The sequence below is a fragment of the Temnothorax americanus genome, unplaced genomic scaffold, assembly GCF_048541705.1.
Source record: "Temnothorax americanus isolate GAGA-0224 unplaced genomic scaffold, ASM4854170v1 Scaffold1, whole genome shotgun sequence".
NCBI classification, from domain to species: Eukaryota; Metazoa; Arthropoda; class Insecta; order Hymenoptera; family Formicidae; genus Temnothorax; species Temnothorax americanus.
This window is the reverse complement of record NW_027509230.1, coordinates 7,974,345-7,998,852: the sequence shown is the minus strand read 5'-3', so window position 1 is coordinate 7,998,852 and position 24,508 is coordinate 7,974,345. Positions and strand designations below refer to the sequence as shown.

General features: G+C 37.3%; 1 protein-coding gene across 3 annotated transcripts in view; it reads left to right on the top strand.

Moving 5' to 3' along the window:
* Nolo (ADAMTS-like no long nerve cord) overlaps positions 1-24,508 on the top strand; it is a 184,998-nt gene that overhangs the window by 86,546 nt on the left and 73,944 nt on the right. For all 3 annotated transcript variants that reach the window (XM_077399691.1, XM_077399774.1, XM_077399600.1), the window contains exon 2: positions 16,370-16,489. In XM_077399691.1, coding sequence (XP_077255817.1) covers positions 16,370-16,489 — 120 coding nt within the window. The remainder of the gene's footprint in view (positions 1-16,369; positions 16,490-24,508) is intronic.

Sequence of the window (24,508 nt, the reverse complement as noted above, 5' to 3'; positions counted from 1 at the left end):
ATGACATTATAATGACATCGGTATTTCGAGAGAGATATATGTCGATATGATGATTGTCCGATCTAATTTTTTATTCGCATTATTTTCAATGGACGGGACTAACAATAAGTATCATAGATCATGGTTCCGTGAATCTCTAATTCTAAATGTAACGAATATGGAAAAATAATGCCGTGTTTATAACAATATTATTGCATATTTTAGAGTGATTTTCAATTTTAATCGATAATGTATTTAAATTAAGAAATTCATTTTTTTATAGATATTTGCGAGAAAATTTATGCAGTACGCATACCGAACTTTTCTCACAAATATGTATAATATATTTGATATCTTACATATATTTTTAATAAAAACGTTAAAAGGTATAGTGGATTAATTAAACAAACGTGAGTATTTATTGGATATACATCAAACCTCGCATCAAACTGTACGATTTAATTAAAAGCTAAAAATTGCCGCAACATGTTTTCATCACACAGGTTGCGCAAACATTACTATTTTTGCTTGCTTTATGTTCTCGTACGTACTCTGCGTTTCAACAAGAAAGCTTCAACCATCCGCTCGTGCAACCATTGTCGAGCGAAAATGTCACCTAAATTAGGACATCCAATTTTTTCCGTTTAATGATTTTTCTATCTCGCCAACCTTCAGACTGTCATTTTCTGATACGTACGTGTTCTTCAAAAAATCAATTTGGTAGTTACATGTGACAAAAATTAATTAAGTTATATGATAAAGCAGAAAAATGTTTAAGCATTAAAATCACGTCTTTAAACTTTTTTAAAATTGTAAGTAATGACAGAATTTATTATGTTCATGATAAATAATTTCGATCAAAAAGGGAAAAAACATGTGTAACATTTATTGGCATAACATGTAACATTTAGCACACGGTTTTGCTCACGTATTTAGAAATTTAAAAGCTAGATATAGATCTGAAAATAACTTTGGTGAACCATCTCAAAATAATTAGGACGCTCAAGCTGGGTACTAGAATGTCAAAACTTTTTGCAGCATTATCATTATGCTTGAGCGTTCTATATATAATTACTTTGATGATCCAACAAAATTATTTTTAAATCTGTCTAGCTAAATTTTTAGATATTTCAGCAAAACCGTTTCTTCCGTACATATAACATTTTTAGCTATAATATGCGACAGCTGAGTAAAAATTATATGACGTCCGATACAAAACTGTATAAATAGAACTGCCTAATGTGTCACAATTTTTCTATCCACGATGTAATGCCGACTTGTCAATCTCAAAATTTTGTGGCCATCTGCATCAGCACATTTTGGGACGGTGTGTACTATAAGTCAATAAATCGATTTTTTAACACGATGAAACCGTATAGAGACAAAACGAATAAACTATCAAATCAATCGGTTAACAAAACTGGAAACAAATATAATACGGCGAGAACATTTTATACACCGAAGCTTTTGCAAGATATAAAATATATACGAATTGTTGAAAACGGATGGGACATAATGTATTCGTTATTAGCTTTTTAGTACCTTGTGGAATGGCATAATTAATTTATCGAAAAACGGTTTGTTAAAAACGATCAATGCAACCATATTTCTTTTATAATCTATTGTTTAAATATATCTCATCCGTGTGCATTTAACTAGCAGAAAAAAAACGGTGAAACAGGTTATCTCAATCGTTAAAGACTATAAATAAGTAAATGTAAAAATTGATTTATATAAGTTTCTTGTGCTATGGTTGGATGATTATTTAATTGAGAATTGAATCGCTAATGTATGCCCTTAAAAAATTCAGAAGTGACAAAAACGCAAGTTCTGACAAAATTTTCGCGGAGTAAAAGTGAACTCCAAATCTATCAAAAAATCATAGTCTATTTATATATGCATGCGGCAAGAAAATCGAAATATAATTAATTAAAAGAGCTAGCAGATGTTCCGAAGAGAACGACGTTTTATCATAACATGCTGCGAGAATAGAAGATAGAAAACTTTTAGCTTTTAAGAGGCTTTATACATGCACCATCTACGAGGATCTTTTGAAAGGTAGATTCTGGAATCTTCGAGATCGTTAAGACTTTCGACGAAGCTGTATTACGCCCGGCTGCTCTTACCGACAACTTTGCGAAAGAAGATAAAAAAGAAAAGTACAGAACAGTTGCTTCAGCTGTGAGATTCTCTATAGAGAATTTTTTATGCATGGTCAACTGATTGCTGCACGTGGGTTACACTTTTTTTCCGTTACGTTGAGCTATATCTGTACCGAACAAAACACTCAGCTTCTGAAATCCGGTTTGAAAAATAAAATTAGTGTGTGTGTGTGTGTGTGTGTGTGTGTGTGTGTGTGTGTGCACTGTGTACGCATGTCCGTGTAGAGCAGGAAAATTGAAATAATTTCGCTAACAATTCTGTACCGACATGTCGTATATTTTTATTTCTGTAACAATATTTTATTTATGCAATGCAAAAATCTTTTATTAATTTGTCGACGAATATATTAAGCGGCCATTAATTTTATTGCTTCAAGCGTAACAGGGAAATTGATATTTTTAATAAATTTATTTCCGCATGTTTATATATGTACTTAAATGGAAAGAAAACGCAAAATGACGTTTTAAAAATTTTTCTAAAATTATTAACTAATATTTATGACAAGATTGTTATACACAATTGGTTAAAAAAGATTTCATCTTCTTGATACTGTAGAGAAAAGTAATTTTTTAAACTCATAATCAAATTGATATTGATATTTATTTTACAGGATCTCTTTAGGTTGGTCTCACATTTCGCACACTTTTTAATCTTTTGACGATCGATATGCAATTAAAATGTTCGTTAATCTTGTAAATGTATCCGATAGTAATAGCTAGCATCGACAGATGTAATTACATCGTGTCGAAACAAAGCGATCCAAATAAGGGTATAAAGTATTCTAACTTTTTCAAGATCGCATTTGCATTTAATATATTTGTCATATTTAAATTAATAAATCTTAAATTTACCTACAGAAAACATTGCAAAATAATTCAAGATCCTGTTTAATTTTGTGTGAATGGTTTTTTAGTTTTTTAAAATAATATAAAAAAAAAGTTGAAATTAAATTAGTGCTGAAATTCTCAGAAATTATTAACTTTAAACTCAAAAAGCCATAATTCGTGCTCACGTTTGTATAGATACCTTCGTTGCCGATTTATTCGGAGAGAATTATCCACAATGACGTTCACAGGTGGGCCATCTCGTATATGATGCATTCACAAATACTGCAGCACATATGTCTACATCGCTCGACGCACGTGTACATGTGTATCCGCCGGTTCCCGAAGGAGGCGTTAACGCAATCCACACAGTTCCGATCCCTCGCAAACGCGCGATACCATCGAGACGATATCCTCGAATGCAATTTCAACTATTAGTATAACTTAACACCGAGATAGAGTATACGAAATATTGCAGCGCGACAGTAATGCGTGAGATGATATGGAACTACAATGTATAAGAAGGAAAATTTGTGGTGAAAGTTGAGAGCGTGTTACGAGTTAAGATTCGAAGATATATATAAGTTTCTTATCTTTCCCAAGCGGACTTGAATAGAATATTAATTTCAGACTTAGCTATAAAGAGACATTTAATGTTGAACGTTAAAACGTGAAAAGAAGCGTCTCATCAAGGGGATCTTTTATAGAGAAAAATCGTCTCCAAATTGGTCAAAGAGTCCGTGGACGGAAGAAAGAGTACTCGGAGCACCCTGTATATTCTCAATGAATCACCTCTTAGTCTCAATTTCTCGTCATTCAACGTTCCCGTAGCCTCTCGCCCCGGCCCAATTAGATTGAGATCACTTCGCCAAGAATCGCGCGACTTTCTCGATGCTATATTGCGCGCGCCTCCCTCGATCAAGATCGCCGAACGAGAACGGTGAATTCATTCGTGCGAATATCTCACTATTCGCGAAGTCTGTTACATGGACGGTTAACCAGGTCAAAGGGAGTCAATTGCGTGTAATCGACCTGCGCAAGGTATACCAAATCATCGCCGGGGTTCGCCGGCGGGCCACGGGAAAAAGAAATGAGAAATCAGACCGAGACGGGGGAGAAAAAAAAAGAGAACAGAAACCAACCGCAGCGATCTAATAACGCGAGACGAGGTTCGAGTAGGTGAATAGACGAGGCTGCAACCGGGGGAGGCGTGGGTCGTTGTCGTTATCATACGCTCGAATCGGAAACCAATTTGAAAGCAATACCGCGCTCATCGTCGCGGCTTATCTGATGAAGGGAGCTCGATGAACAAAACGCTCTTGGATCCGGCCCCGACGATTCCGGCCGGGCCTACCTGACGACTTAAGCGACTTTAACGCCTCTCGGTATTTAAATCGGTTTCTCCTCTCCGACGAGACGTTCCGTTCCGTGACTCTCATCGCTCGCCGCCGATTCGCTCGTTAGGAGATTGCACCATTGCCAAATCGGGATGGTGAAACTCTCGTCTGGTTTTTTTTTTTTTTTTTATTTGATCGGAAACTATTATTTATATATGAAAGACCCGATAAATTATCTTCCTCGGAGTAGGATTATTTTCTCCAAATAATCGAAAATGTCAGCGGTAAATTCTGATCTAAGCTTACGGCTTGTGCGATTTCGTTCGGCGTTAGGAACGCTTCGGCAAGCAACGCTCCGCGCGGGCGACCTCGTATCGAGGTTCACGAACTCCCCGGGATTCGGATGAAAAGTGACAAACGAGTGGGTTATAAATTCCGGGGTCCTCTTTTACCCGCTATATAGGTTTATTCGAGGAGGTTCTTTTCCACGTACCACGCCCTCGACTCTGCCTCCCAAGAAGTTGTAAACGAAAGAGGCAACGTCGTGCCCACGCGGTCGTACGATCCGACTTCACACCGAGAGAGCCGTCAATAAATCCGCCGAAAAACAAGGGGGATTCCACCCTGTTGTGGCAAAGCCACAAGAAAGGGGCGATCAGCCTTAGAATTTGCCTAATTGGACAGAGAGATCCCTTTTGATCGAAAAGCAACCTATTCTCTCGGAAAAAAACATGTATTGAAAAATTTACGAGTAGCCACTGACCGCTCTTTAGATATAAAAAATTTACGATCCTTAAGTACGCCTCGGACCCTTCCTTCACCCTACGCGGCTACGGGACCGCAGAACTCGCTTCATTATATCCTATTATTAGTGAATCGATCCCATCAAGGGATTTCTGAGCGTCCCTTACGTGTATCCCTTACAGACACTTCCTCCACCCCCTGCGGACTTTTACTTTTTTTTTCCTCGAACCCCGAGGTAATTCAATTTGCGGGGATCCGACATGATTAAACGGGAACGCTTTCCTTTCATATATCCGCGGTCAATTGTGAATACGCGCGTAGACTAGGGATGATTGAAGACCGAGGAAATATTCTTCGTGAAATGCAACCTCTCTACTCTCTTGTCATCAGCCTTTGACAGCCGTAAATAATAAGACAACCGTAAAAAATGTCGGCTAGTCGAGCGTAATGAGTCATTCTTATACAATCAAGGAGATTTCAGTATTTTTAAAAAAAACTTTATAAGTTTCATATCAGGGCACCTCAATACGTTGACAAATTGAATAAAATTTTTCATTTTTACTCTTGGCCACGAAGGGCATATTTGCAAGAATAAAGAAAAAAAGTTTTTCGATCGTCCCTAGCGCCGACATGTTTGCGCGGAAATAGCCGACTGGACAGGTTGAAGGTTTGAAAAATGCGAGCGGAGGAGCAAATCGACCAGCAAGAAGGGACGAAGACACGGTGTTAGCCAGCTGGTGAAATAATTTACCGTGGAAATCGCTTTTTTTTATTCTGCACGTCGCGAAAGAGAAACGTCGTCCAGGAGAGATAAAGGCAATTCGCGCACGTAAAAAAAAATAGTCGAAAGAATGGTCTGAAACTTCTAAAATCGTTGATGTTCCCGCTGAATGTCGCTGGATATCTCGAACAGATCGAACGAGTCGGAAGGATGGGATCTTATCCTGCAAAGACATTTATCAACCTCTTCCTGTGGGGACTGCTCTCCGACCATTCAGTATTATCTGTTGTTTTCATTTGAAATTAAATTTTTAATTTCAAACTCATAAAAACTCTAATCATTAATTATATATTGTTAATAGCTCTATTATTAATGGCTCTGAATTTAATTAAAAAGAAATTAATCATATATTGATGATCACGTATAATTTAATTTCTTTAATCTTTTCAATTGTAAAAATAACAATAAAGGCACACTTGTATATTAGATGAAAAATAGTACCATTCTTATGCCATTCTATTTTCCGATAACGAAGAATTTATTATTGCATTCATCAAAGCATACTTGCTTGCGTATATTGCTGATAAAACCCGTTCGTGTCCAATTCCATGTGTGATATATGATTGTCAAAGGCTGCAGATTCTCCGTCCTGATTTTTCATTATTACGCTTTGATACCGGACGCTTTTTTTCCCATCCAGTATTTTTCAAGGAAAATCCAGTTTCCGAATTTTATTTCGATACCCGTCCTCTACGCGCACTATTATTCGTTCAACTCTTACTACTCTTCCCGCGCATAACATGCACTTCTTTTGATACGCGGCGCAAACGAAGGTTTGCCAAACACATCGCCGTCATACGAGCGCGATACGAGCGTCGTGAACGTTGTTAACTTTAATATCGGAGTTGTCAGACGCGTTTCCTCTTCCGCTTCGTACTACGGAGAAACGTCGTTATTATATAGTCATGCCCGCCCCCCCCCCCCTACTTTCTAACATTTTTCCATAAAGCTCGGTCGAACATAGCCACGGCGGTTTCGTGTGGTACGTGCAACGGCAACTACTCGCCGTGCGCGAAATAAATTTTACATCAGCATGATTTTGAGAACATTGATCCAACATTAAACATATCGAACACGGCTTGCTTCCAATGAATCCAGACGCTGGAATTGTGCGAAGTTTGACAGTGAACTGACAGCGAGCCTCTACGATGCATTATTCACATCGATCTGCGGGTTGCCTGACTGGAAAATTTCCGGATAGTCTGATTGCGATAGTTTGAAGGCAAGCGATGCTAAGCCACGGCGTTGAACGACGACGTTGACTATAATTCTAACTGATTGTACGTGATTATACTTGTTTTTCGTGGCGTTAGTAAATTTCATATTTTTCAATCACTTTATGATATATTAAATGAGAAAATTAAATAAAAAGAACGAGACTAACGTTTACAGAAGGTAATAAATAAAAGTTAAAATTAATAAAAATATTTACACAAAGCTTGAAATATAAAAAGAAATTTAACAAATCGGGATATCGAAATTGTAGTACCTACTTGCGTCATTTTGAAGGCGAACTTTACACCCAGTTAAATATGAAGCACAATACGAAAACGGTGTTCTTTGCAGGACAAATTGCGAATCGTATTCGCGAGAGAGGTTCAATTTTGTTTAATGAGTAGGAGGTGTTCAGATTTGTAGAGAGCCATGCGAGAAAGTTTCGCGTACCGGTCGTAGACGAGAGAAAAACAGCTCTGGGAGGTCCATAGAGATTTTGTCGTCTAACTATTGGGCGGTTATATACAGCACGAACATCGAGATAGTTTACTGTATATTATATTATGAGATTCGGTATATCTGAATTTTTAACTAAGCAAATTTTTTATTTGGAATAAAGAGTGACACGTTATATATGTCTGCAAAAATGCCAGTATTTCTCTCGATTTCTTTCCCTAGCAATTATATACATTTGCTCAAATTAAAATTTATCGAAGTTATACTTAGACAGCTTTTACGTTGGAGAAATTAAAAAATTTATCAGATATCAAAACATAGGATTTTTATGACGATGAATTTTTTTTTACTATTTTCTGTGCATTGAATTGTGTAATTCCGTCCTGGATTTCTTAAGCATATCGACAAAACGGGCAAATAATAAAAGCTGCTGTCAATAAAATTACTAAATACTGCGCAAAACAACGCAATCGAGGTAAAAATACCTTCATAAATAATTCAATTAAATGTTTATAAATGTTCTTATGGGTTATGAAATCGAATGGTTTGACATATATCGAATAAAGAGTGCACATATAGCGCTTTAGAAATATTTTATTTAGTCACGCTTCAAAATGTATAGAATAAAACTACACATTTTTGTGCGATATTTATATATTAAATGCATTTCGATCATCTCCGATCTCAATTTTGTATATACAAGGCGCGATTTGTTATAGAGTTCCTCTAAACTCGATTTAACGAAATAGGATAAAATCACCGTATTACTGTCGTATTCTTTCATAATAAAATCTTGTCCTTTCCTCAGTTAAACGTCCGTGCTACGTTTGATCCGTCCTGAACGATTTTCCGATTATATGTCAATCTAAACAGACTGTCGTGCCCACAGGCCATCGAGTGCTTGACTCATGGTTTCGCTGGACTATTAGAAGCGAAGTATGATTTATGGACGCTCGTAGTCGTCGCCATAAAATCGAACTTCGTCCCAGAGCGCAGTTTACACGTAATATCGCGATTTCGATCGTGATCGTCAGCCTTATTCTCCCTTTTGGTTACCTCCTCCTTCTCCTTAGGTTAAATGTGAGTGCGGAATTCTAGACAAATCTAGATTTTACAATACTTATCAATAGTGTCTAAAAGCAGCTATAGAAGCAGTCCAGCAGAAGATCCAGCTGTCTCTACTGTAGTTACAATATAACTGATAAAGGCACGATATAAATAGATAAAAGGCAATTTGTTTGTGAGACCCTATATTTTGAAATTTAGCGCAAGTAAAATGTAGTTTTTGCTCATTGTGTTTAAATACATATAAAGTACATGCTTTTGCGAGTATAACTTAAGAATATATATTTTGCCAGAAGATACATACAAATGAGTTTTAATAATGCGTTCTATATACATGAGATACACGAGATATAATGTATCTTACGGTCTATATACATAATATACGTTCTATATATACATATACATGAGATAATTTACATCTGATAATAATAGTAAAATCAAAGGTTTGTAATACGCGAAGATGATCGTAATATTTTATCCACTTTATCTAAAACATCGATCGGAAAATGTTACGCATATATATTATGCATGTATAGAAAGCGACTGCATCTTACATCTAGGATGGTTTGATCGACTCGTAACCGCCACTTTTGTCGAGACTCCTGAATAATATACTGTGTTAAGGTCCCAAGTGCTTCTTGATGGAACTAGCCGATATTGAAGCGCGAGCCCGCTAAACAACAATCTTCTTGCGGAAAGTCTTTTCCGAAAATCTTTATAACGCGTCTTATAACGGTTTTCAAGATTGTTAGTCTACGGCAATGGACTTCCGTTAACTTAAAAGCTTCATTTTTTTTATTAGCCAAACGTATGTTACTCGATATTCCGTCGTTTAGGCGAATCATTTATTGATAATGAAAAATTATAAGCAACAAATTGTTATAATAATTTTTGTATGTAGCAGAATAATACATAAAGAAAAATTTTTTTATAATATTATAAAAATAAACTGTACGAAACAATAAAAATACAATTATTTTAGAATAGAGATCGTAAATATAAACTAGAAATGACCAAGAATATTTTCTTAAGCTTTTTAGTAGACAACGAAAAAGGTTGTTTTTACATTTATAAATGAAACGTACATACATACATATACACATACGCATACCGAATCCATCCAGAAATTATCAAATAATAAAAAATAGAAAAATTTAATATTATAAAAATAAATGTTCAATAATGTAATGCGGTAAATTTCGCGTACCATTTATTAACTATATCCTATGATTCTCGAGAAAATAGGACGTGCTATGAGGATACCGGCATATACACCTTTCGAATACATGCCATATGCTGGTGGACCATTAAATAAATCAATAGTCTCTATCTCAAGTAAATCCGGAGGAATACATATCGGCGGGAAATACGAAGGGATAGTTTTTTTTACTACGTTTTGCTCCTTTCGATTCTCGCAACGATAAAAGCCTTGATTATAACAAACGGGCGCACAAATGAGCTTTATATATTAAGATGCATTGTGAATAAATACATTGTATGCTATCCTCGGCCGCAGGTGATTAAGGCGCTGCCTGCTCTGATCCATTTCTCATATTATATCCGAGTTGTTTTCCGACATTAAAGTTCTATACATGACTACGTATGCTAACATATTTTTTGTTATGCAAGTCGTAATGATAAATGTGCCATACACGGTAACTGTAAACTGACGTCGTTTATTGTAAATTTGTTTTACTGTCGCACTTAATTTTTTTATTTCCACAGATTTAAGAAAATGAAAAAAGGAATTTTTTTTGAGTTTCCGGAATATACATGAATGTGTATAGTGATGTTCATAATAGTGCTCACACATAATGATTGAATTCAATAGTTTGCGCCAAAAGGTTAATTTAATTGAAACATAGTTTTACACGATAAATGCTTCATTATTATAATTAAAACGAAATACGATTTTAATAACATAATATGATTTTTACAACTAAAACTGACATAGCGGGAATAGCAAGAGAGAAAAAAATATATATGTAATAACAATATTTTTGCGAATAATGAAAAATGTATCCATGATTTTTAATTTAAAAATTCATTTTTAATAACAAGAATGAAATATTTACATGAAATAGCATTGTTATGCTTCAATATGAATTTCAATTTCAAGAATTTAAAATATTTGATTCTATTTGAATATCCAAACACGTGAATACACGCGCGCTACACGCGTTACGTTCCTTCATAAATAAATGCACTGTACTCAGATTAGGTAGGCGGAGGCTCTAATCTGGAAACACGACGGTCCTTTTAGTGCAGCTTCTCAATACGCCGCCACGTGCCTTTGAAACACCTTTGTATAGTTGCGCACGGATGCGATTTCGGTCGAAAATTAATTTTATTCACACCGTGACGTAAAGTACAATCCCGTGTTCTCCTTCTGTTAGGTAGAAGCACATTCCTCTTCTTTTTGTGCAGTGATGCCAAAAGGTCATGGACGGGAATAGAAATTCCTTGATAATCGGTGGACAAGGTGTGCTCGTGAATCCATTTTTCTCGCGTGATTTTAAGAGTTCGTTTGCGAAGAGATAAATACACCATGAAGAAACCTGAACCGTGTACTTTCCGATAAAAAAAAGCTTTATAACGTGTGTAATCAGAACTCGTAGATATTTCACCATTAATCAGAATTAAAAGTCGTCGTACCGAATGATCAGTTTTAATTGCGATACAATGTTGAAATGTATCTTCTGATGCTATACAATTCAGCACTAATTGCCGTATCATAAATCGTGTGCGCATGGCATGTAAATTACAATGCATCGTTAAGCTGAACAGTTTACACAATTAACAGTTATGAATACTAGGTATATTACATGGCACAAGAAGCATTTGAGGAAAAATCGTGTAAAACGTGTCAAATCAATTTTTTATAATCGGATTGAATTAGATGCGTATTATGTCGTAGAACATGATTTTTTCAAAGGTCGATAAAATTACCAGATTGATAGAATTAAAATCGATGTCAAAATTATATATTTTCAAGACGTTTTATAAATTTATTAAAATACATGATCACACACCATTGCGAGCAGTAACATATTACATGATATAGGTAATCGTGTTTAATTCTGGCGATATGTTTCGATTAACTTGTTTCATCGACAGGAAATGTGCGAGAAAACCATGAAGAAATTTGTATTCTCGATGCAATGCCGTCGCATTATCGGGGACGACTCGCGGACGCTAGTTTACGGTTTCGATCCTGATGGAGGGGTAGCCCACGTCGAACTTTCATCGAGCGTAAGCGGGGCCAAGTTAATTACTGGAATTAATGCGGTCCGACGGCGTTAATCCGCGCGCGGCACGCGAGCCAATCAAGAGGTCAGATAAGAATTAAATTGCATCGGGCCGACGCGACGCCTCGTTAGCCGTCCCATGTCGGACATAAATTTTACGCTAAGCCCGCGGTTCACCGTTCGACCGGGGTTCACGCCGACAGAAGAGAATCTCATGTTCACGATCGCTCCACTACAAGTTGGCCACGCGTTCTTGCGTGGTGCACGTGCTACTTTGCGCTGTTACATGTGCAGATAGCATACAAGATGGTTATACAAGATGGTTCGCGGATTTAACGTCCACTTTTTCCGTTTTTGAAGATTTGCATATCAGGAAAATGAGTGAACCAAATTGTAACGATACAATCAGCGGTGTTTCTTTGATTTATCTTTATGTTTTCATTAATTTCTAAGATCGATTTAATCTAATATATGTATATGTGTAAATATACACATGAGCTAGTTTATTTTTAGAACTTTTTAAATCTATTCTTAATACAATAATTTAACATTCGCAAAAATGCCTTCCTAGAACTTAAAGGCATATTAATCACATTAATAATTTTGGTATTTTGAATTAAAAAAAACATTTAAGTACTTTTTGAAAGTTCTATATTCTAGAAGAGTTCATATATACATATATTGAATAAGTACAAATAAGCACCGTTAAATGTAAATTATATCAGTCGTTAGGTATATCAATTACTATGAATTCGATCGTCGTGATTAATCCGTTCGACCGCCTTACTCCTGATCACTATAATTTTCTCGCTGTCGAGGCCACAAGAGAGACGTTGATTGCAGAGGAGTACAGATGGTCGGCTGAAGATCGATAATTATGATTTTCCTAAGTGATAGTTATATAATGACATCTTATAGTTTTAAAATATAGTTTTTGATTATATAACAGTTATACACACAACATTGCAAAACTGATAATTACGTCTAAACATTTATTCGGTGTCAATCATTAATAATACTATATGTTTTTATTAAATATACAAATTTTTATTAGTTAATAATTAACATAATATTATTGTCTACTGATTTTACTGGCTTTTACCATTACTAAAATAAATCCGAACTGAAAAAGTTCAACCCTTTGTAGGAAAATTTTGCTGTCGACTGCGAAGTTATATTTGAATGTTGAAATATTCAAACGTAAAAAGTAGAACGGTTTATAAAAATAAAATGACTAAAAGTGTGTACGTGCGTGTGCGTGTAGATGAATAAAAGGAGGATCAATTCCATATCCCTTCTTCTCGAATGTACTACAAAATAATAAATATGTACAATTTAAGAGTTAGAAAGCAAAAAGATACGAAAATATAATGAACGACTTAACCCGTCATCTAACGATATTGATACGATGTTATTACGATAAGTTTACGATTTAAGACCACTTTTCATTTGTTTTATTATTTTAAACAGGACTGTTTTATAATAACAGCCTGAAAAACATACACGTTTCCGAACGAAAGAGCCCATAACGGATTACGTCTGGAGTACGCGTCTTTGTGTTAATTCCGAATCTGTACGAGTTCATTTTCTAGCGGACGCCGAGACGCCAACCGTTTACCTTTAATTATAGGGCGGCACAGGCCTCTAAATTTATCGCTAATAACGTTGCAGCGGACGTTAAGCATCGTCGACGGATCTTTACGGGTATGCGCCGTACGTATGTCACGCGCCGACGTTAAACGAATGCGCGGCGGCGCGAATATATTCGTTCGCGGGACGTGTGCGCGAACGGTCAAATATACACATCGGTTGATTACTCCGGCGATCCTTTCTCGCGCGCGCGCGCGCGCGCGCGGAGCCTTTAATGAAACATGCGCGGGAAGAGAAAGTTGGCGTAACCATAAAATATATCAACGCGCTCTCATCATGCTGGAATCTCTTTGTGTGAGTCACGAAAGGGCCGAGTATCCTAAATATGAGCAACATGACGTTCTTGACATTCAATGCATCTCGAAGCAACGAGAAAAGGAAAATAGTGGTAGATGTACTTGGCACATAAATATTCCCCTATAACAATTACAAAAATTGTCGATCGTTGTGGATCTCAATATTGGTTTTGAAAAAAGAATTGTTAAAATTAATATTCTTTTACATTAAAATTTATATTAAATAAGAAGAATTTGGACTACTTTTTAGGATTGTTACGAATAATCTCGGTCCTTTAATCGGTTGTGTTTTTGTAAAATTTGGACGTTACATCTCTCTTCGAGCGATTCTTGTTAAATTGTGATCCGATGTCGTCGGAACTCGGAACCCAACGAGATTGAATCGTTATACGCTTTTGCGAGCCCTCATGACTAATGCCGCTTCCGCGGCAGACAGCCGATTGTTTCAACAAAAATGTATTATGCACCGGCAGCGGCGGAGACCCCTCCCGTCGTAAAATATGAATTCCTCCGGTTGGAAAATTTCGCCGGAACGAGCGCTACGTGCGGTGCGGCGTGCGGCTGGTAAAGAGCGGGTCGTTGCTGGGACGCGCGAGTGCACGGGGTACGGCTTGTTACAAAAGTTCCTCCTTGTACCGTAATACCAGAAAGTGGATATCCGTTTTCGGGCGGAACTCGGGCCACAATTAAATTGCTTCTTCTTGCGCGCACTCTTTTGTCTCTCTGCGACGACCGACCGACCGACCAGATTTACTTTGCCGTGTACCTCGCCGCGGCGAATCGGCTCGCGGAAACGAATGGCGTCTTTCGACGATGGCTGCGGAAAGAGTGCAACCGCGCGTTTCTGCCGCTGCAGGTTCCGCACGAGTACACGAACGGTCCGAACGGCGTTCCAATTCGACGACTAACATCCGTCTGGTATTCACCGTTTGATATTATCGTGCTTGTATATCGCGCATTATATTATGTCACTCTTTTCTCTCTCTTTCTGTCTTTTTTTTTGCGACGAGAATACACATTGCTTCTTTATACGGTTTACAATCGGGGGGGGGGGGAGGGGATACTGCTTTTCAGCAATTACTTTGAAAAAGTCACTTAACCTCTAAGATAGCCTACTCAGAGACCGTTTCGACGGAATCTTTGAAAGGGTTCTATCAGAACGATCCGGTGATTGGTGGTACGCTCGTTGCGCTTCCGCGTAAATTCGCTCCATGAGACACCAGCCTTACAATCTAATAAATGAAACGAGATAATATACATAACGGTTTGTAGTGGTTTCGTAATAATTGAATACTATACATTTATACTTCATCTTTACGACATTTCAACATGTGTCGTTCTCCAACGCATTGTTAATTCGGCTTCCTGATCTCGTGTATTATTCGAGACCATGACGACATGAAACCTGAAACCGCAGAACTTATTTTTACCCCTTCGGCAATTCTCGACATTTATTTTCTACGGATATACACAAGACTCCCCCTCATTGTTATCTATTGTAAGAGCGAAAGCGCCATATCTCAGAGCAGGAAGAAATCGCCATATTTTGTGCCATTATTTCTCATTAAATATGAAATCATATAATATAGATATCATAATAAGTATTTATCTAAAGCTTGAAATAATTTAAAAAAAGAAGAGTCGCGCTTCAAGTGATCTATTACAATAAAAAAAAAGTAGAAACTTGCACATTATTTCCTCGTAGTTTTTAATTGTGCAAGTAGAAACTTGCACATTGCTTCCTCATAGTTCCTAAGTGTGCAAGTTTTTATTTTATTTGAGGTATAATTATCGGTATTTATTTGTTTTGGCTTCCTCATAGAGGAAGCTTTGTTAGCAAAGGTTCTGATTTCACACTTAACTCTTTTGGGGACTGCGTAAATAATTATATACATTCACTAAAAAATACTAAAAATACTTGTCCACTTAAAAACTAAAACAATACTTTATCGATAAAAAAAATCAGCCCAATATTATAAATATTTGAGATAGCGATTTATTTTTAATTCAATTATATTTTCCAGTCTTTTTTTTTTCTACCCCTATTTCTTATATAATTGGTTAAAATTTGGTTGATCAGATCAAGTTTTATAAAGCTTCTATGTATGTACGAATTCTTCGAAATTTCAAATGTGTGTAATACGAGATCTGATCAATCAAATTTTAATGAATTATATATGAAATAGGGGTAGAAAAAACTGGAAAATATAATAAAATTAAAAATAAATCGCTATCTCAAATATTGAGAAAGCGGCAGCGTAAAACACATTTTTCAAAAAAAGGAAAATCTGCATAAAATCTATACCGGTAGACCGATTTCAATAAAATTTGAGGAGGACATACTTTCTATGATACTCTATTTGTGTGCAAAAATTCAAACTGGTATCTAAAAAATTGTAGAAGTAGATGCGTGTACAAAAATCCGTACACACACACACACACACACACATACATACATACTTCCGGACATTTTTTACTAATATGATTTTTCGACATTTTAGAACATTCTAAACCTATTTCCATCAAAATCTCGAAAAAAAATTTTTTCACCATTACAAAGCTTCCTCTATGAGGAAGCAAATTTAACTGATCTTTGATAACTCTATTACAGATATGCCTGCTGGGCCTCGTCGTGAGCGACAACAGTACCATCGGCGATCATTCGATCACAGAGGACACTTCCGAGATCAGCAATATCGGCAACAATCTCGCGGTCGACGCCGTAGATCAGGTAAAACGGTTTCTCCTCACCTTCACTTTTTACCAATCGCAATTGCCTCGCTCCGCGTGACGTATGCGGTCGGATTTTCGAAACCGGTTTAGAAGGTAATCCTTCGTTTCCTGTTGGATCGGAAACTTGAAGAATCGCGGTCATGGTTCACCACAGGAGCGGTGAAAAGGGCAAAGTGGCACACGCCGCACGCTCGATCTCGCGACTCGAGAATAACGTGTTTTTACTGTAGTGTACAAGTGCCAACCGCACGTAGGACAGGCGACGCGAAATTCACGTAGGAATGAGGGATAGAAAGAGAATGCTGGAGAAAGAGAGCCGTGGGGAAAATGTCACCGAAAGCTCCGGCAAGAATAAACATCTTTATACACGTCGGTCGCTCGACGGAAATGGGTCGCAGAAATCGGACAACTGTGTTGTCGCGTTTTCGCAAAGCGTGCTTTTACCTCGCCTCTAGGTAACTCGCGCCGAAGAGTTTTATGCGGTGCCTCTCCCAGTTCCGTGAAGAATGTTTTAAGTATATTTACTATCCTCCGGAACTTCCGGACGTCACCGGATCCTTCTGATGATGTCCTCCTGTGATATTTTTCTCTGGAATGCATTTAAATACCGATCAAAAACGCGCGGGGAATGCGCATCTCCTGTTGTTTCCGTTGTAAGTTACTGCTTATTACGCATGACGTGACATTCGGGTCGCGTGTGAATACTGTGGCGAGAGAGACTTTCCGGCGAAATTTATGACCACAACTCGCGAGACTTACCCGTTACGGTCAAACGTCTCGTTTTTCAGAATTTAACACTCTATATAGCATCGAAAATTTCTTCCGCCAAATTTAATCCCTTTCGCAGGAGTGACAAATACTTGCAGTCAGTGAATATCCGAGGATCAGCATCCACGATTGAACATTTAACGTATAAAATTTATATTTTCTATTTAATTGAAAAGAAGCCAAAATATGAATTACTGAGGATTTTAAATTTTGTGCTGTAAATTCTTAGATTTGCGAATAATTTTCTACTTTGCATAAATTTTTACAATAGAAAAAGTAAAAGTGGGTTTAAATTTTTCACGCCTAGATATATGAAGACATATACGGCAAAGTTACATTTTTCTGAAATTACGAAAAAGATTTATACACCGGAGAATTAACAAAGTTAAAACATTAACTCGACAGAAAAATCATGAAATTTTTGTAACATTCCCATTCAGAAACTTCGTGCACCAGAAGTTTCGCTGTTTTATTATTAAGAGAAGTATAATGAAATTACCCCAGAACAGATTTCCCACTGTGTTTTAATCCCCGGTAATCTTTGTTGTCATTTCATTTATTAAGACGTATCTACAGAAATGTAGACAGAGTGTAATGAAAATCGCTCACTGATTATTAAAGTCGAAAAATTGCTCTCGGCCGGTTTTGCTACATATCCCTTGGCATTGGAATGATTAATGGCTCACGCTTTTCTGGCTCCGGACTGTTCAATTCACACGTGACTCCTGAAATTGGTCGCTTGTGGTGGATTCTGCTTAAAGTTAAATAGGATTTCGTCCAGCTAAGCTGTAATTTTTTAACGTATCCGCGCTCAGATTGATTTAAAAAGTACATCACAGTTGTTTGATTTCCGCACATGAAATCGTCGCGCTTTCACGTCTGCATTTTTATATATATATATGTATGTATCTTTATCGCTGCCATGATAGCAAAACCGTGGGATATCGGAATAATATTATCTGACCATATATTAGCTGACTGTCTCGAGTTTAATAAAATACTTGTCGTAAATTTTGAACAATTGGAAAATATCAAACTGTCAATTATCGACAAGAAAGAGAGAAAGAAATCTATACGCTTCTGTAAATATATCTGTAGAAGCAATTATTTATCGCGTAATTGAGTTCTCTTACACGTAAAATCTAAAATTTAATACAAAATTTAATTTAAAATATTGATTAGAGAGAAACGATGGCTTTTGCAGCCGCATGCTATATACCTACGTATTAACTTCAAATGTAAACGTACTCGGTGTACGCGGGCGAATTCTGGCCGAAACTCCTGGCGCTGTCGCGACCTCGCTCTTTTTCCCGGCGGAAGAAATAAGATTTTACCTTTCTTAAGTAGCCCGAGAGAGTGGAAGAGAGAAAACATTATTGGCGCACTTCTCGACCGCAGTAACGTACGGTATATAAGAACATCGTGCGGCGTGTAGCATCGAGCTCCTTCCCCGCTAGAAATCCAACCCATTCGGTGGATGTGGGTGGATACGCTTAGGCGACGTTAGAGCCGTGCTTGCATGGATGCACTCGCGCCGTTTTCCGACATTAAATCACTTCTACACGCGATTATACGCGCGCTGTATACGGCTGTATAGCCGGCGCGGGCGCAACTCTGGCGGAACTGCAAAGTACATGTAAATTGCCTAACGCACTTCGTAAATTCCGCTGTCTTGCGGAGTAATCGCACGCTTCCCGGAAAGCCGGGAAGGATAACAGCGAAACAGGAAAGTATCTCGCTGAATCTCGTGCGCGCATCAGGCCTCGAGGTAAAAGAGAAATATCTTTCATCTCTATATATACGTTACGCATTACACACCGTTGTAGAACTTATACAACGTACTCGAATTTTACGTACGAACCGTCACTTTAAAGTTCGAAGCGATTTTCGAACGAGCTGTTATACGCGCTAGTACGTTTGTAATGATTCTTCGAGGCTTTTCTGCGCGAGAAGACTCGAATGGTTACGTTCGAGTAACTTTATCACCAACACGGTTGTTACGGGAGAAAAATTCTCTTTCGCGATCACTGATGGTGATATCGCAAGATATTAGGAGTTTCGGGAAACTTTTTGATACGGAATCAAAGTTCCACATTGCCGCGCGAGAATTAAGCCATTATAGAAACCCGTAGTATATAATTAATGCATTAATATCGAATTTTTTTACCATATATATGAAGGATAGAAAGGGGAAAAAGCGTACTCTTGAAAACTTTATTGTATCCGAAAAGTGCATAAAAAATATTTAAGAGATATAACATTTTTCAATAATCGATCTCGATTTTAAGTTGCGAGACTAAAGTTCCGAAATATTTCCGTCGTTGCGACGAAATAAGATATCAATTTACCGAAAAGGAATATCTTCATTAGTGCGCTTCCGTAAAACAGTCTCTTACTTCCACGTGCTTCTGGCATTTTAGCGGCGCGCAGGAGGCGACTACTCGACTGAACGATTAAACCGACAAATTTCGCGCAGCCCATAATTCACACCTTGGAAGGAGACTGTGCCGCACAAGTTCGTAAAATACAGTCGCGTGCTCGACAGAAAAATATGTGATCAGTTTTACGGCACGATCGCGCTGGCGCCGCGACGCCGGAATACCTGAGACACAGGCTTCCACGTGAAAACCGTCGTTTTCCTTCCGTATGTCATTCTATTCTCGACAACCGGAAGCCGCCTGTCGCGTGTAAAACTTGCAAAACTACCAGAGGCTCCTCGTTATCGCGACTTCCCGAATAGTTTCGCGCGCACACTTGCCGAAGCGCGCTCTAAATAAGCTGAGAGCCACTGATCGCGCACGTACGACGATGTCGATTCTGTCCTATCTCATTTTTATCTTTATTCCGATAGATTTTTTTTTCCTCTCGCAGGCTCAAACCGCGTCTTACGGTTACGGACATTGAGGGATGATCGGACAAACTAATGGCTGGTTTGAATGAAAAGGGATCTACAGGAGAATCGCTTTCTCCTAGCAAAGTGCGTTGCACCTTGCGAAATTGAGTAGCTTAAGATAAATGATTATGGATCGGCTCTTATAAAGGTGCCATTTCGACGAAAGTATACTACAACGTAATAAGTGATGGTAATGAACACTTCGTGATTATGTAATCATGTCGAACAAAAAGTTTTTCAAATACTTATTTTCGTTATTGGACGAATTAATTAAGCTTAAAAAGTCTTGAAGAGATAATATAATTTTTTAGTTCTTAATTGGAGTCTATTCTTATTTACAAGATCTTATTATACAGTAAGACATTGACATTGAGAGAAAGAGTTATTGTTTACTTGAAAGCTATTATTCGAGCAAATTACCATATTTTTGTTGCCAAATATTTCCATCAGTAATCCAGAAGCAAAATACAAATTTACCTTGTACGCGCTTTCGCGTACAAGTTCATTCAATTAATATCAAATATTCAGCGGATAACGATAACTCTATACTTTTGTGAGATATTCACGGTAACCGAAGTTGCAGCGGATAAGGAAAATAAGGTCATATTCCGTACAGGAAGTTGTACACGATGCATATATCGTGTGTACTTCCACGGGATATTTCATTGTTTCTCGGTGATTGCATTGCGGCAGCGAACATAAAACTAACTTTGCGAATACGCCGCCGCGGCGATATAAGGCGGATTTGAAAAGCGAATTAGGATGTCGCGGCAGTATCGAAATATCGTTTGTTTTCGACGTATATTTTCAGGAGTTCCTTCGCGAATACCTCGCGAATACCCAATGAGATGCGTGTCCCACGAAGTTTTGCCGAATACGGAAAATTTGGTAGTAACGTAAACCCTCCTTCTCCTAATGCAATTCTCGCGAAACGCAGCTTACGCAGCTTCGAAATTGCGAGTGCCTGTAAACTGAATTACCTCGCGCGGGAATGGTAATGGCAGCACATCGATTAAAGACGTTCATGCGACCGATTGGTTAATTTACTTAGGCCATCGTTATTTAAATTATATTCGCGCACGATTCCGACGTTGTTGAAATTGACGAGCGTGGAATTGATCCCACATTTTAAATTTAAGAAAAATTCCAGAGGTTTTGTCGACCATTTGCTGATTAATTTAGATGAATGTAGACAAAAAAAGAGAACTCGCATTGGAGTCCGTAGCGAACAGCTCGACTTTCCAAGAAGTATTTTCTCGTCTCTCAAGGCGCACGAAGTTCATTGTGCGCGGTAGACAACCATTCGGTCTGTACCCGAAACCCGTGCCAACCCTTTATCTTCTAAGGAGTATAGTCGAGCTTTTATAAGAAAATGCAGAGCGGGATAACCCACGGAACGTGCCTGCCCGCACATACGAGCGTTGACCTACGGACTTTATGAATTCTTCTTTACGCGCGGCTTGAAATGCAACAGTCCCGAGTACGCAGGTGCGATTTGAATCGAGAAATTTTTCATAGAATACGTTTTAAATAAAACATTAATCGAAAAGCGTATATATTTCTACACATCAGCTTTATTTTCGCGGGTGATTAAAAATGGCAAATTGAAAATAGATTGCAATTGATAAATTTTGTAGCCAGTTTCCAAGGTAGACAATTTTGTACGAGTAATTGGTTGAAAAAACCCATTTTAATTTAAAATAAAAATTTATATATCTCTATTATATCTAGTTTTCGAATGGAGAACAGACATCCCGAACATGGGGCATATGCATGCACGTTATTTACGATGTTATTGTAAAACGTTATATACATTGTCAAGATATTTACGTAAAAATATATTATACGTAAATATGGATTTATATATAATAATCTTGATCTATATATAATTAATTACTTTCTATTATAAGAAGATCATTTGAAAATGCATCATGAATCACTGAAACGATAATTACAGCACTCCCCGCTGATTAAATTTTTTCAAACATATTAACAATTATAATACGGTTTGCTCGATTATCACAAAACAGCGTATCTACATGTAATTGCGACTGCTAATAAATGTTATATTGTGAATTGCCTCCAGTTATTCTCTTATGTTTGTGATCCACTTTTGGAGAGATATGAATAACTTGCTGCTATCAAATTAATCAATTTGTCTCGTGCAAATTTAAACGCAGATTATTAGCACTTTTTCTGGCTAACGTTTTATGCAATTTAATTATCCTGATACTCCATAAAGTCTTCGTAATAGTCCCATGCTATAAAGTTTTCGTAATAATCCCGCCATGTTATAAAGTCTTCGTAATACTGTCATAATAATTTTGTCATTTATTTATACTGATAATACATTGCTATATGAGAGAAGGGGGAATAACATAACATTTTTTTAACGTAGCAAAAGTGATACAATTTATTTTGATCTTAAAATAATATTGAAATTTTTATAACAAATATTTTTGTATACGTATCTTTGTATACGAACAAAAGAACTGAGTAAATGTAGATATAAAACTATTTACGTAAAATACATTATGACACAAAACGTATATTGCTTGATGACAAAAAAACCAACAAGGGCTTCGTAACGCGAAGCGATCGCTTTAATGCTTGGCCGTGCGTGCCGATACAATGAGCATCCAAATCTCTCTCTTCGTGCTATCGCACATAGAACGTCGCCGCTCATACCCTTCTAGTGGTACTCGCAAAGTATGAAGAGGGTAGAAAACTGTCGACGGGGCACTCGCGACTCTACTACGCTTTAACAGCCTAATTGCATTTAACGGGTGTTCGGTTTCGAAGGTATTCTATCATGGTTACACGCGTTACGGTGCGACTTAACACGGACTGTCACCGAAACCGTCATACTTAACGACGCACGTTTGCAGAGGCGAACTTGAGAAAATATGTGGCTTACAATCACCGTAACTGATACTAATGACATTTCAAGCAGATCGTGTACTTAAGGCACGATTTCCCAGCATACATCCGCAAAATGCTGCTCGATGAAACATGAAATATTCATGTAGGAATATACGAGTTTGTAATGTCGCAGAAAGCAAGTTTCTTGAAGTTTTGATGTGCATTTAAAAATACTGATCTGAAGATATAAACTGTTTTGTATCCATTTTAACATAGACAATTATTATAGTTATTGTTTAAAATTAATTAGAGATCAAATCTTCAATTTGTTTCCGTTTTGTCTGTCATAAATTTCTCATAAATTTATATCCAATTTAAAAGCTCTCATGTTTTAGATAAAATTTTTTTCTCAGTGTTAAAGGCGATAGAAGACACGCATAAAGATAAAAATGTCCATATACTGAAACTTATTGATCGAATCATGACCTTTGAATAACATTAAAGCGGCGTTCCTGTAGCATGATACGTGATAAGATCGTCCAGCATATTACGTATCTACGAAACGCCATCAGGAGACATTAAAGAAGATAAACAGGCGAGAACTTGGCCTCATTCATAATTCATGCCGCTAATTTCTCAAGATGGCGTGCAGTCCGCGTTATTGCATTATCCGGAAAATCCTTGAATAATTCTCATCCGACAAACTCGCGGCGCGAACTTTCGCCCGGTTACCGCTTTATCCGTCATCGCCCTGTAAAGCCGTTGTACCGTCGCGGTCGCTCCAATTGCAACTGCGCGAATGCACGAGCGTTTTGCGTTCCATCTCGAGTTAGATCCTAAGTCAATTAAATTAAATTATTTTTTATAACCAAAACTGTTCTTACTGGTTCATTAGTTTTTTAACTCAACGGATAGAAATGGGAATAGAATTTGATAACACCATGACATCAGCTACCGAAACGTTTAAAAATCATTTCAACCTAAATTCACGAAGAAAAAAAAGTTGGGAAAATAGTACAAATAAAAATAATTGTACAAGTTTATTTCGCTAATATGATCGTCGATGACATTTATGAAAATGCTTAGTTTTATTTTTGGTTTATTTTTAATGTCACATTTTATTATACATTTGACAAAACATTTTTGCATTTTGAGTGTTTTTCTCTTTTGAGCTCTTTTTTGTCCATGCAGATATCTAAGATTCATAAAAGATTTGTAAGCCATATTGTGCCTAAACAATGCCTAAACGGATGAAAGGGCTAACAACGATATCCCGCACGATTAGTCTGAAAATTTTCACCTAATGACATCCAATCGGTACATCCGCAATCTAATAATTTCGTGAATCATACGGTGGTCACGCCGTGAGCGGAATAATTGAAATTCCGCTCCAGATACTCGTATCAATTGGATGCGCATTTGTTAATTTAACGCCACTCGCTGCGCCGAATCCACACTGCCGAGATATCCCCGTTTTCCTTGTATTTACCGCGG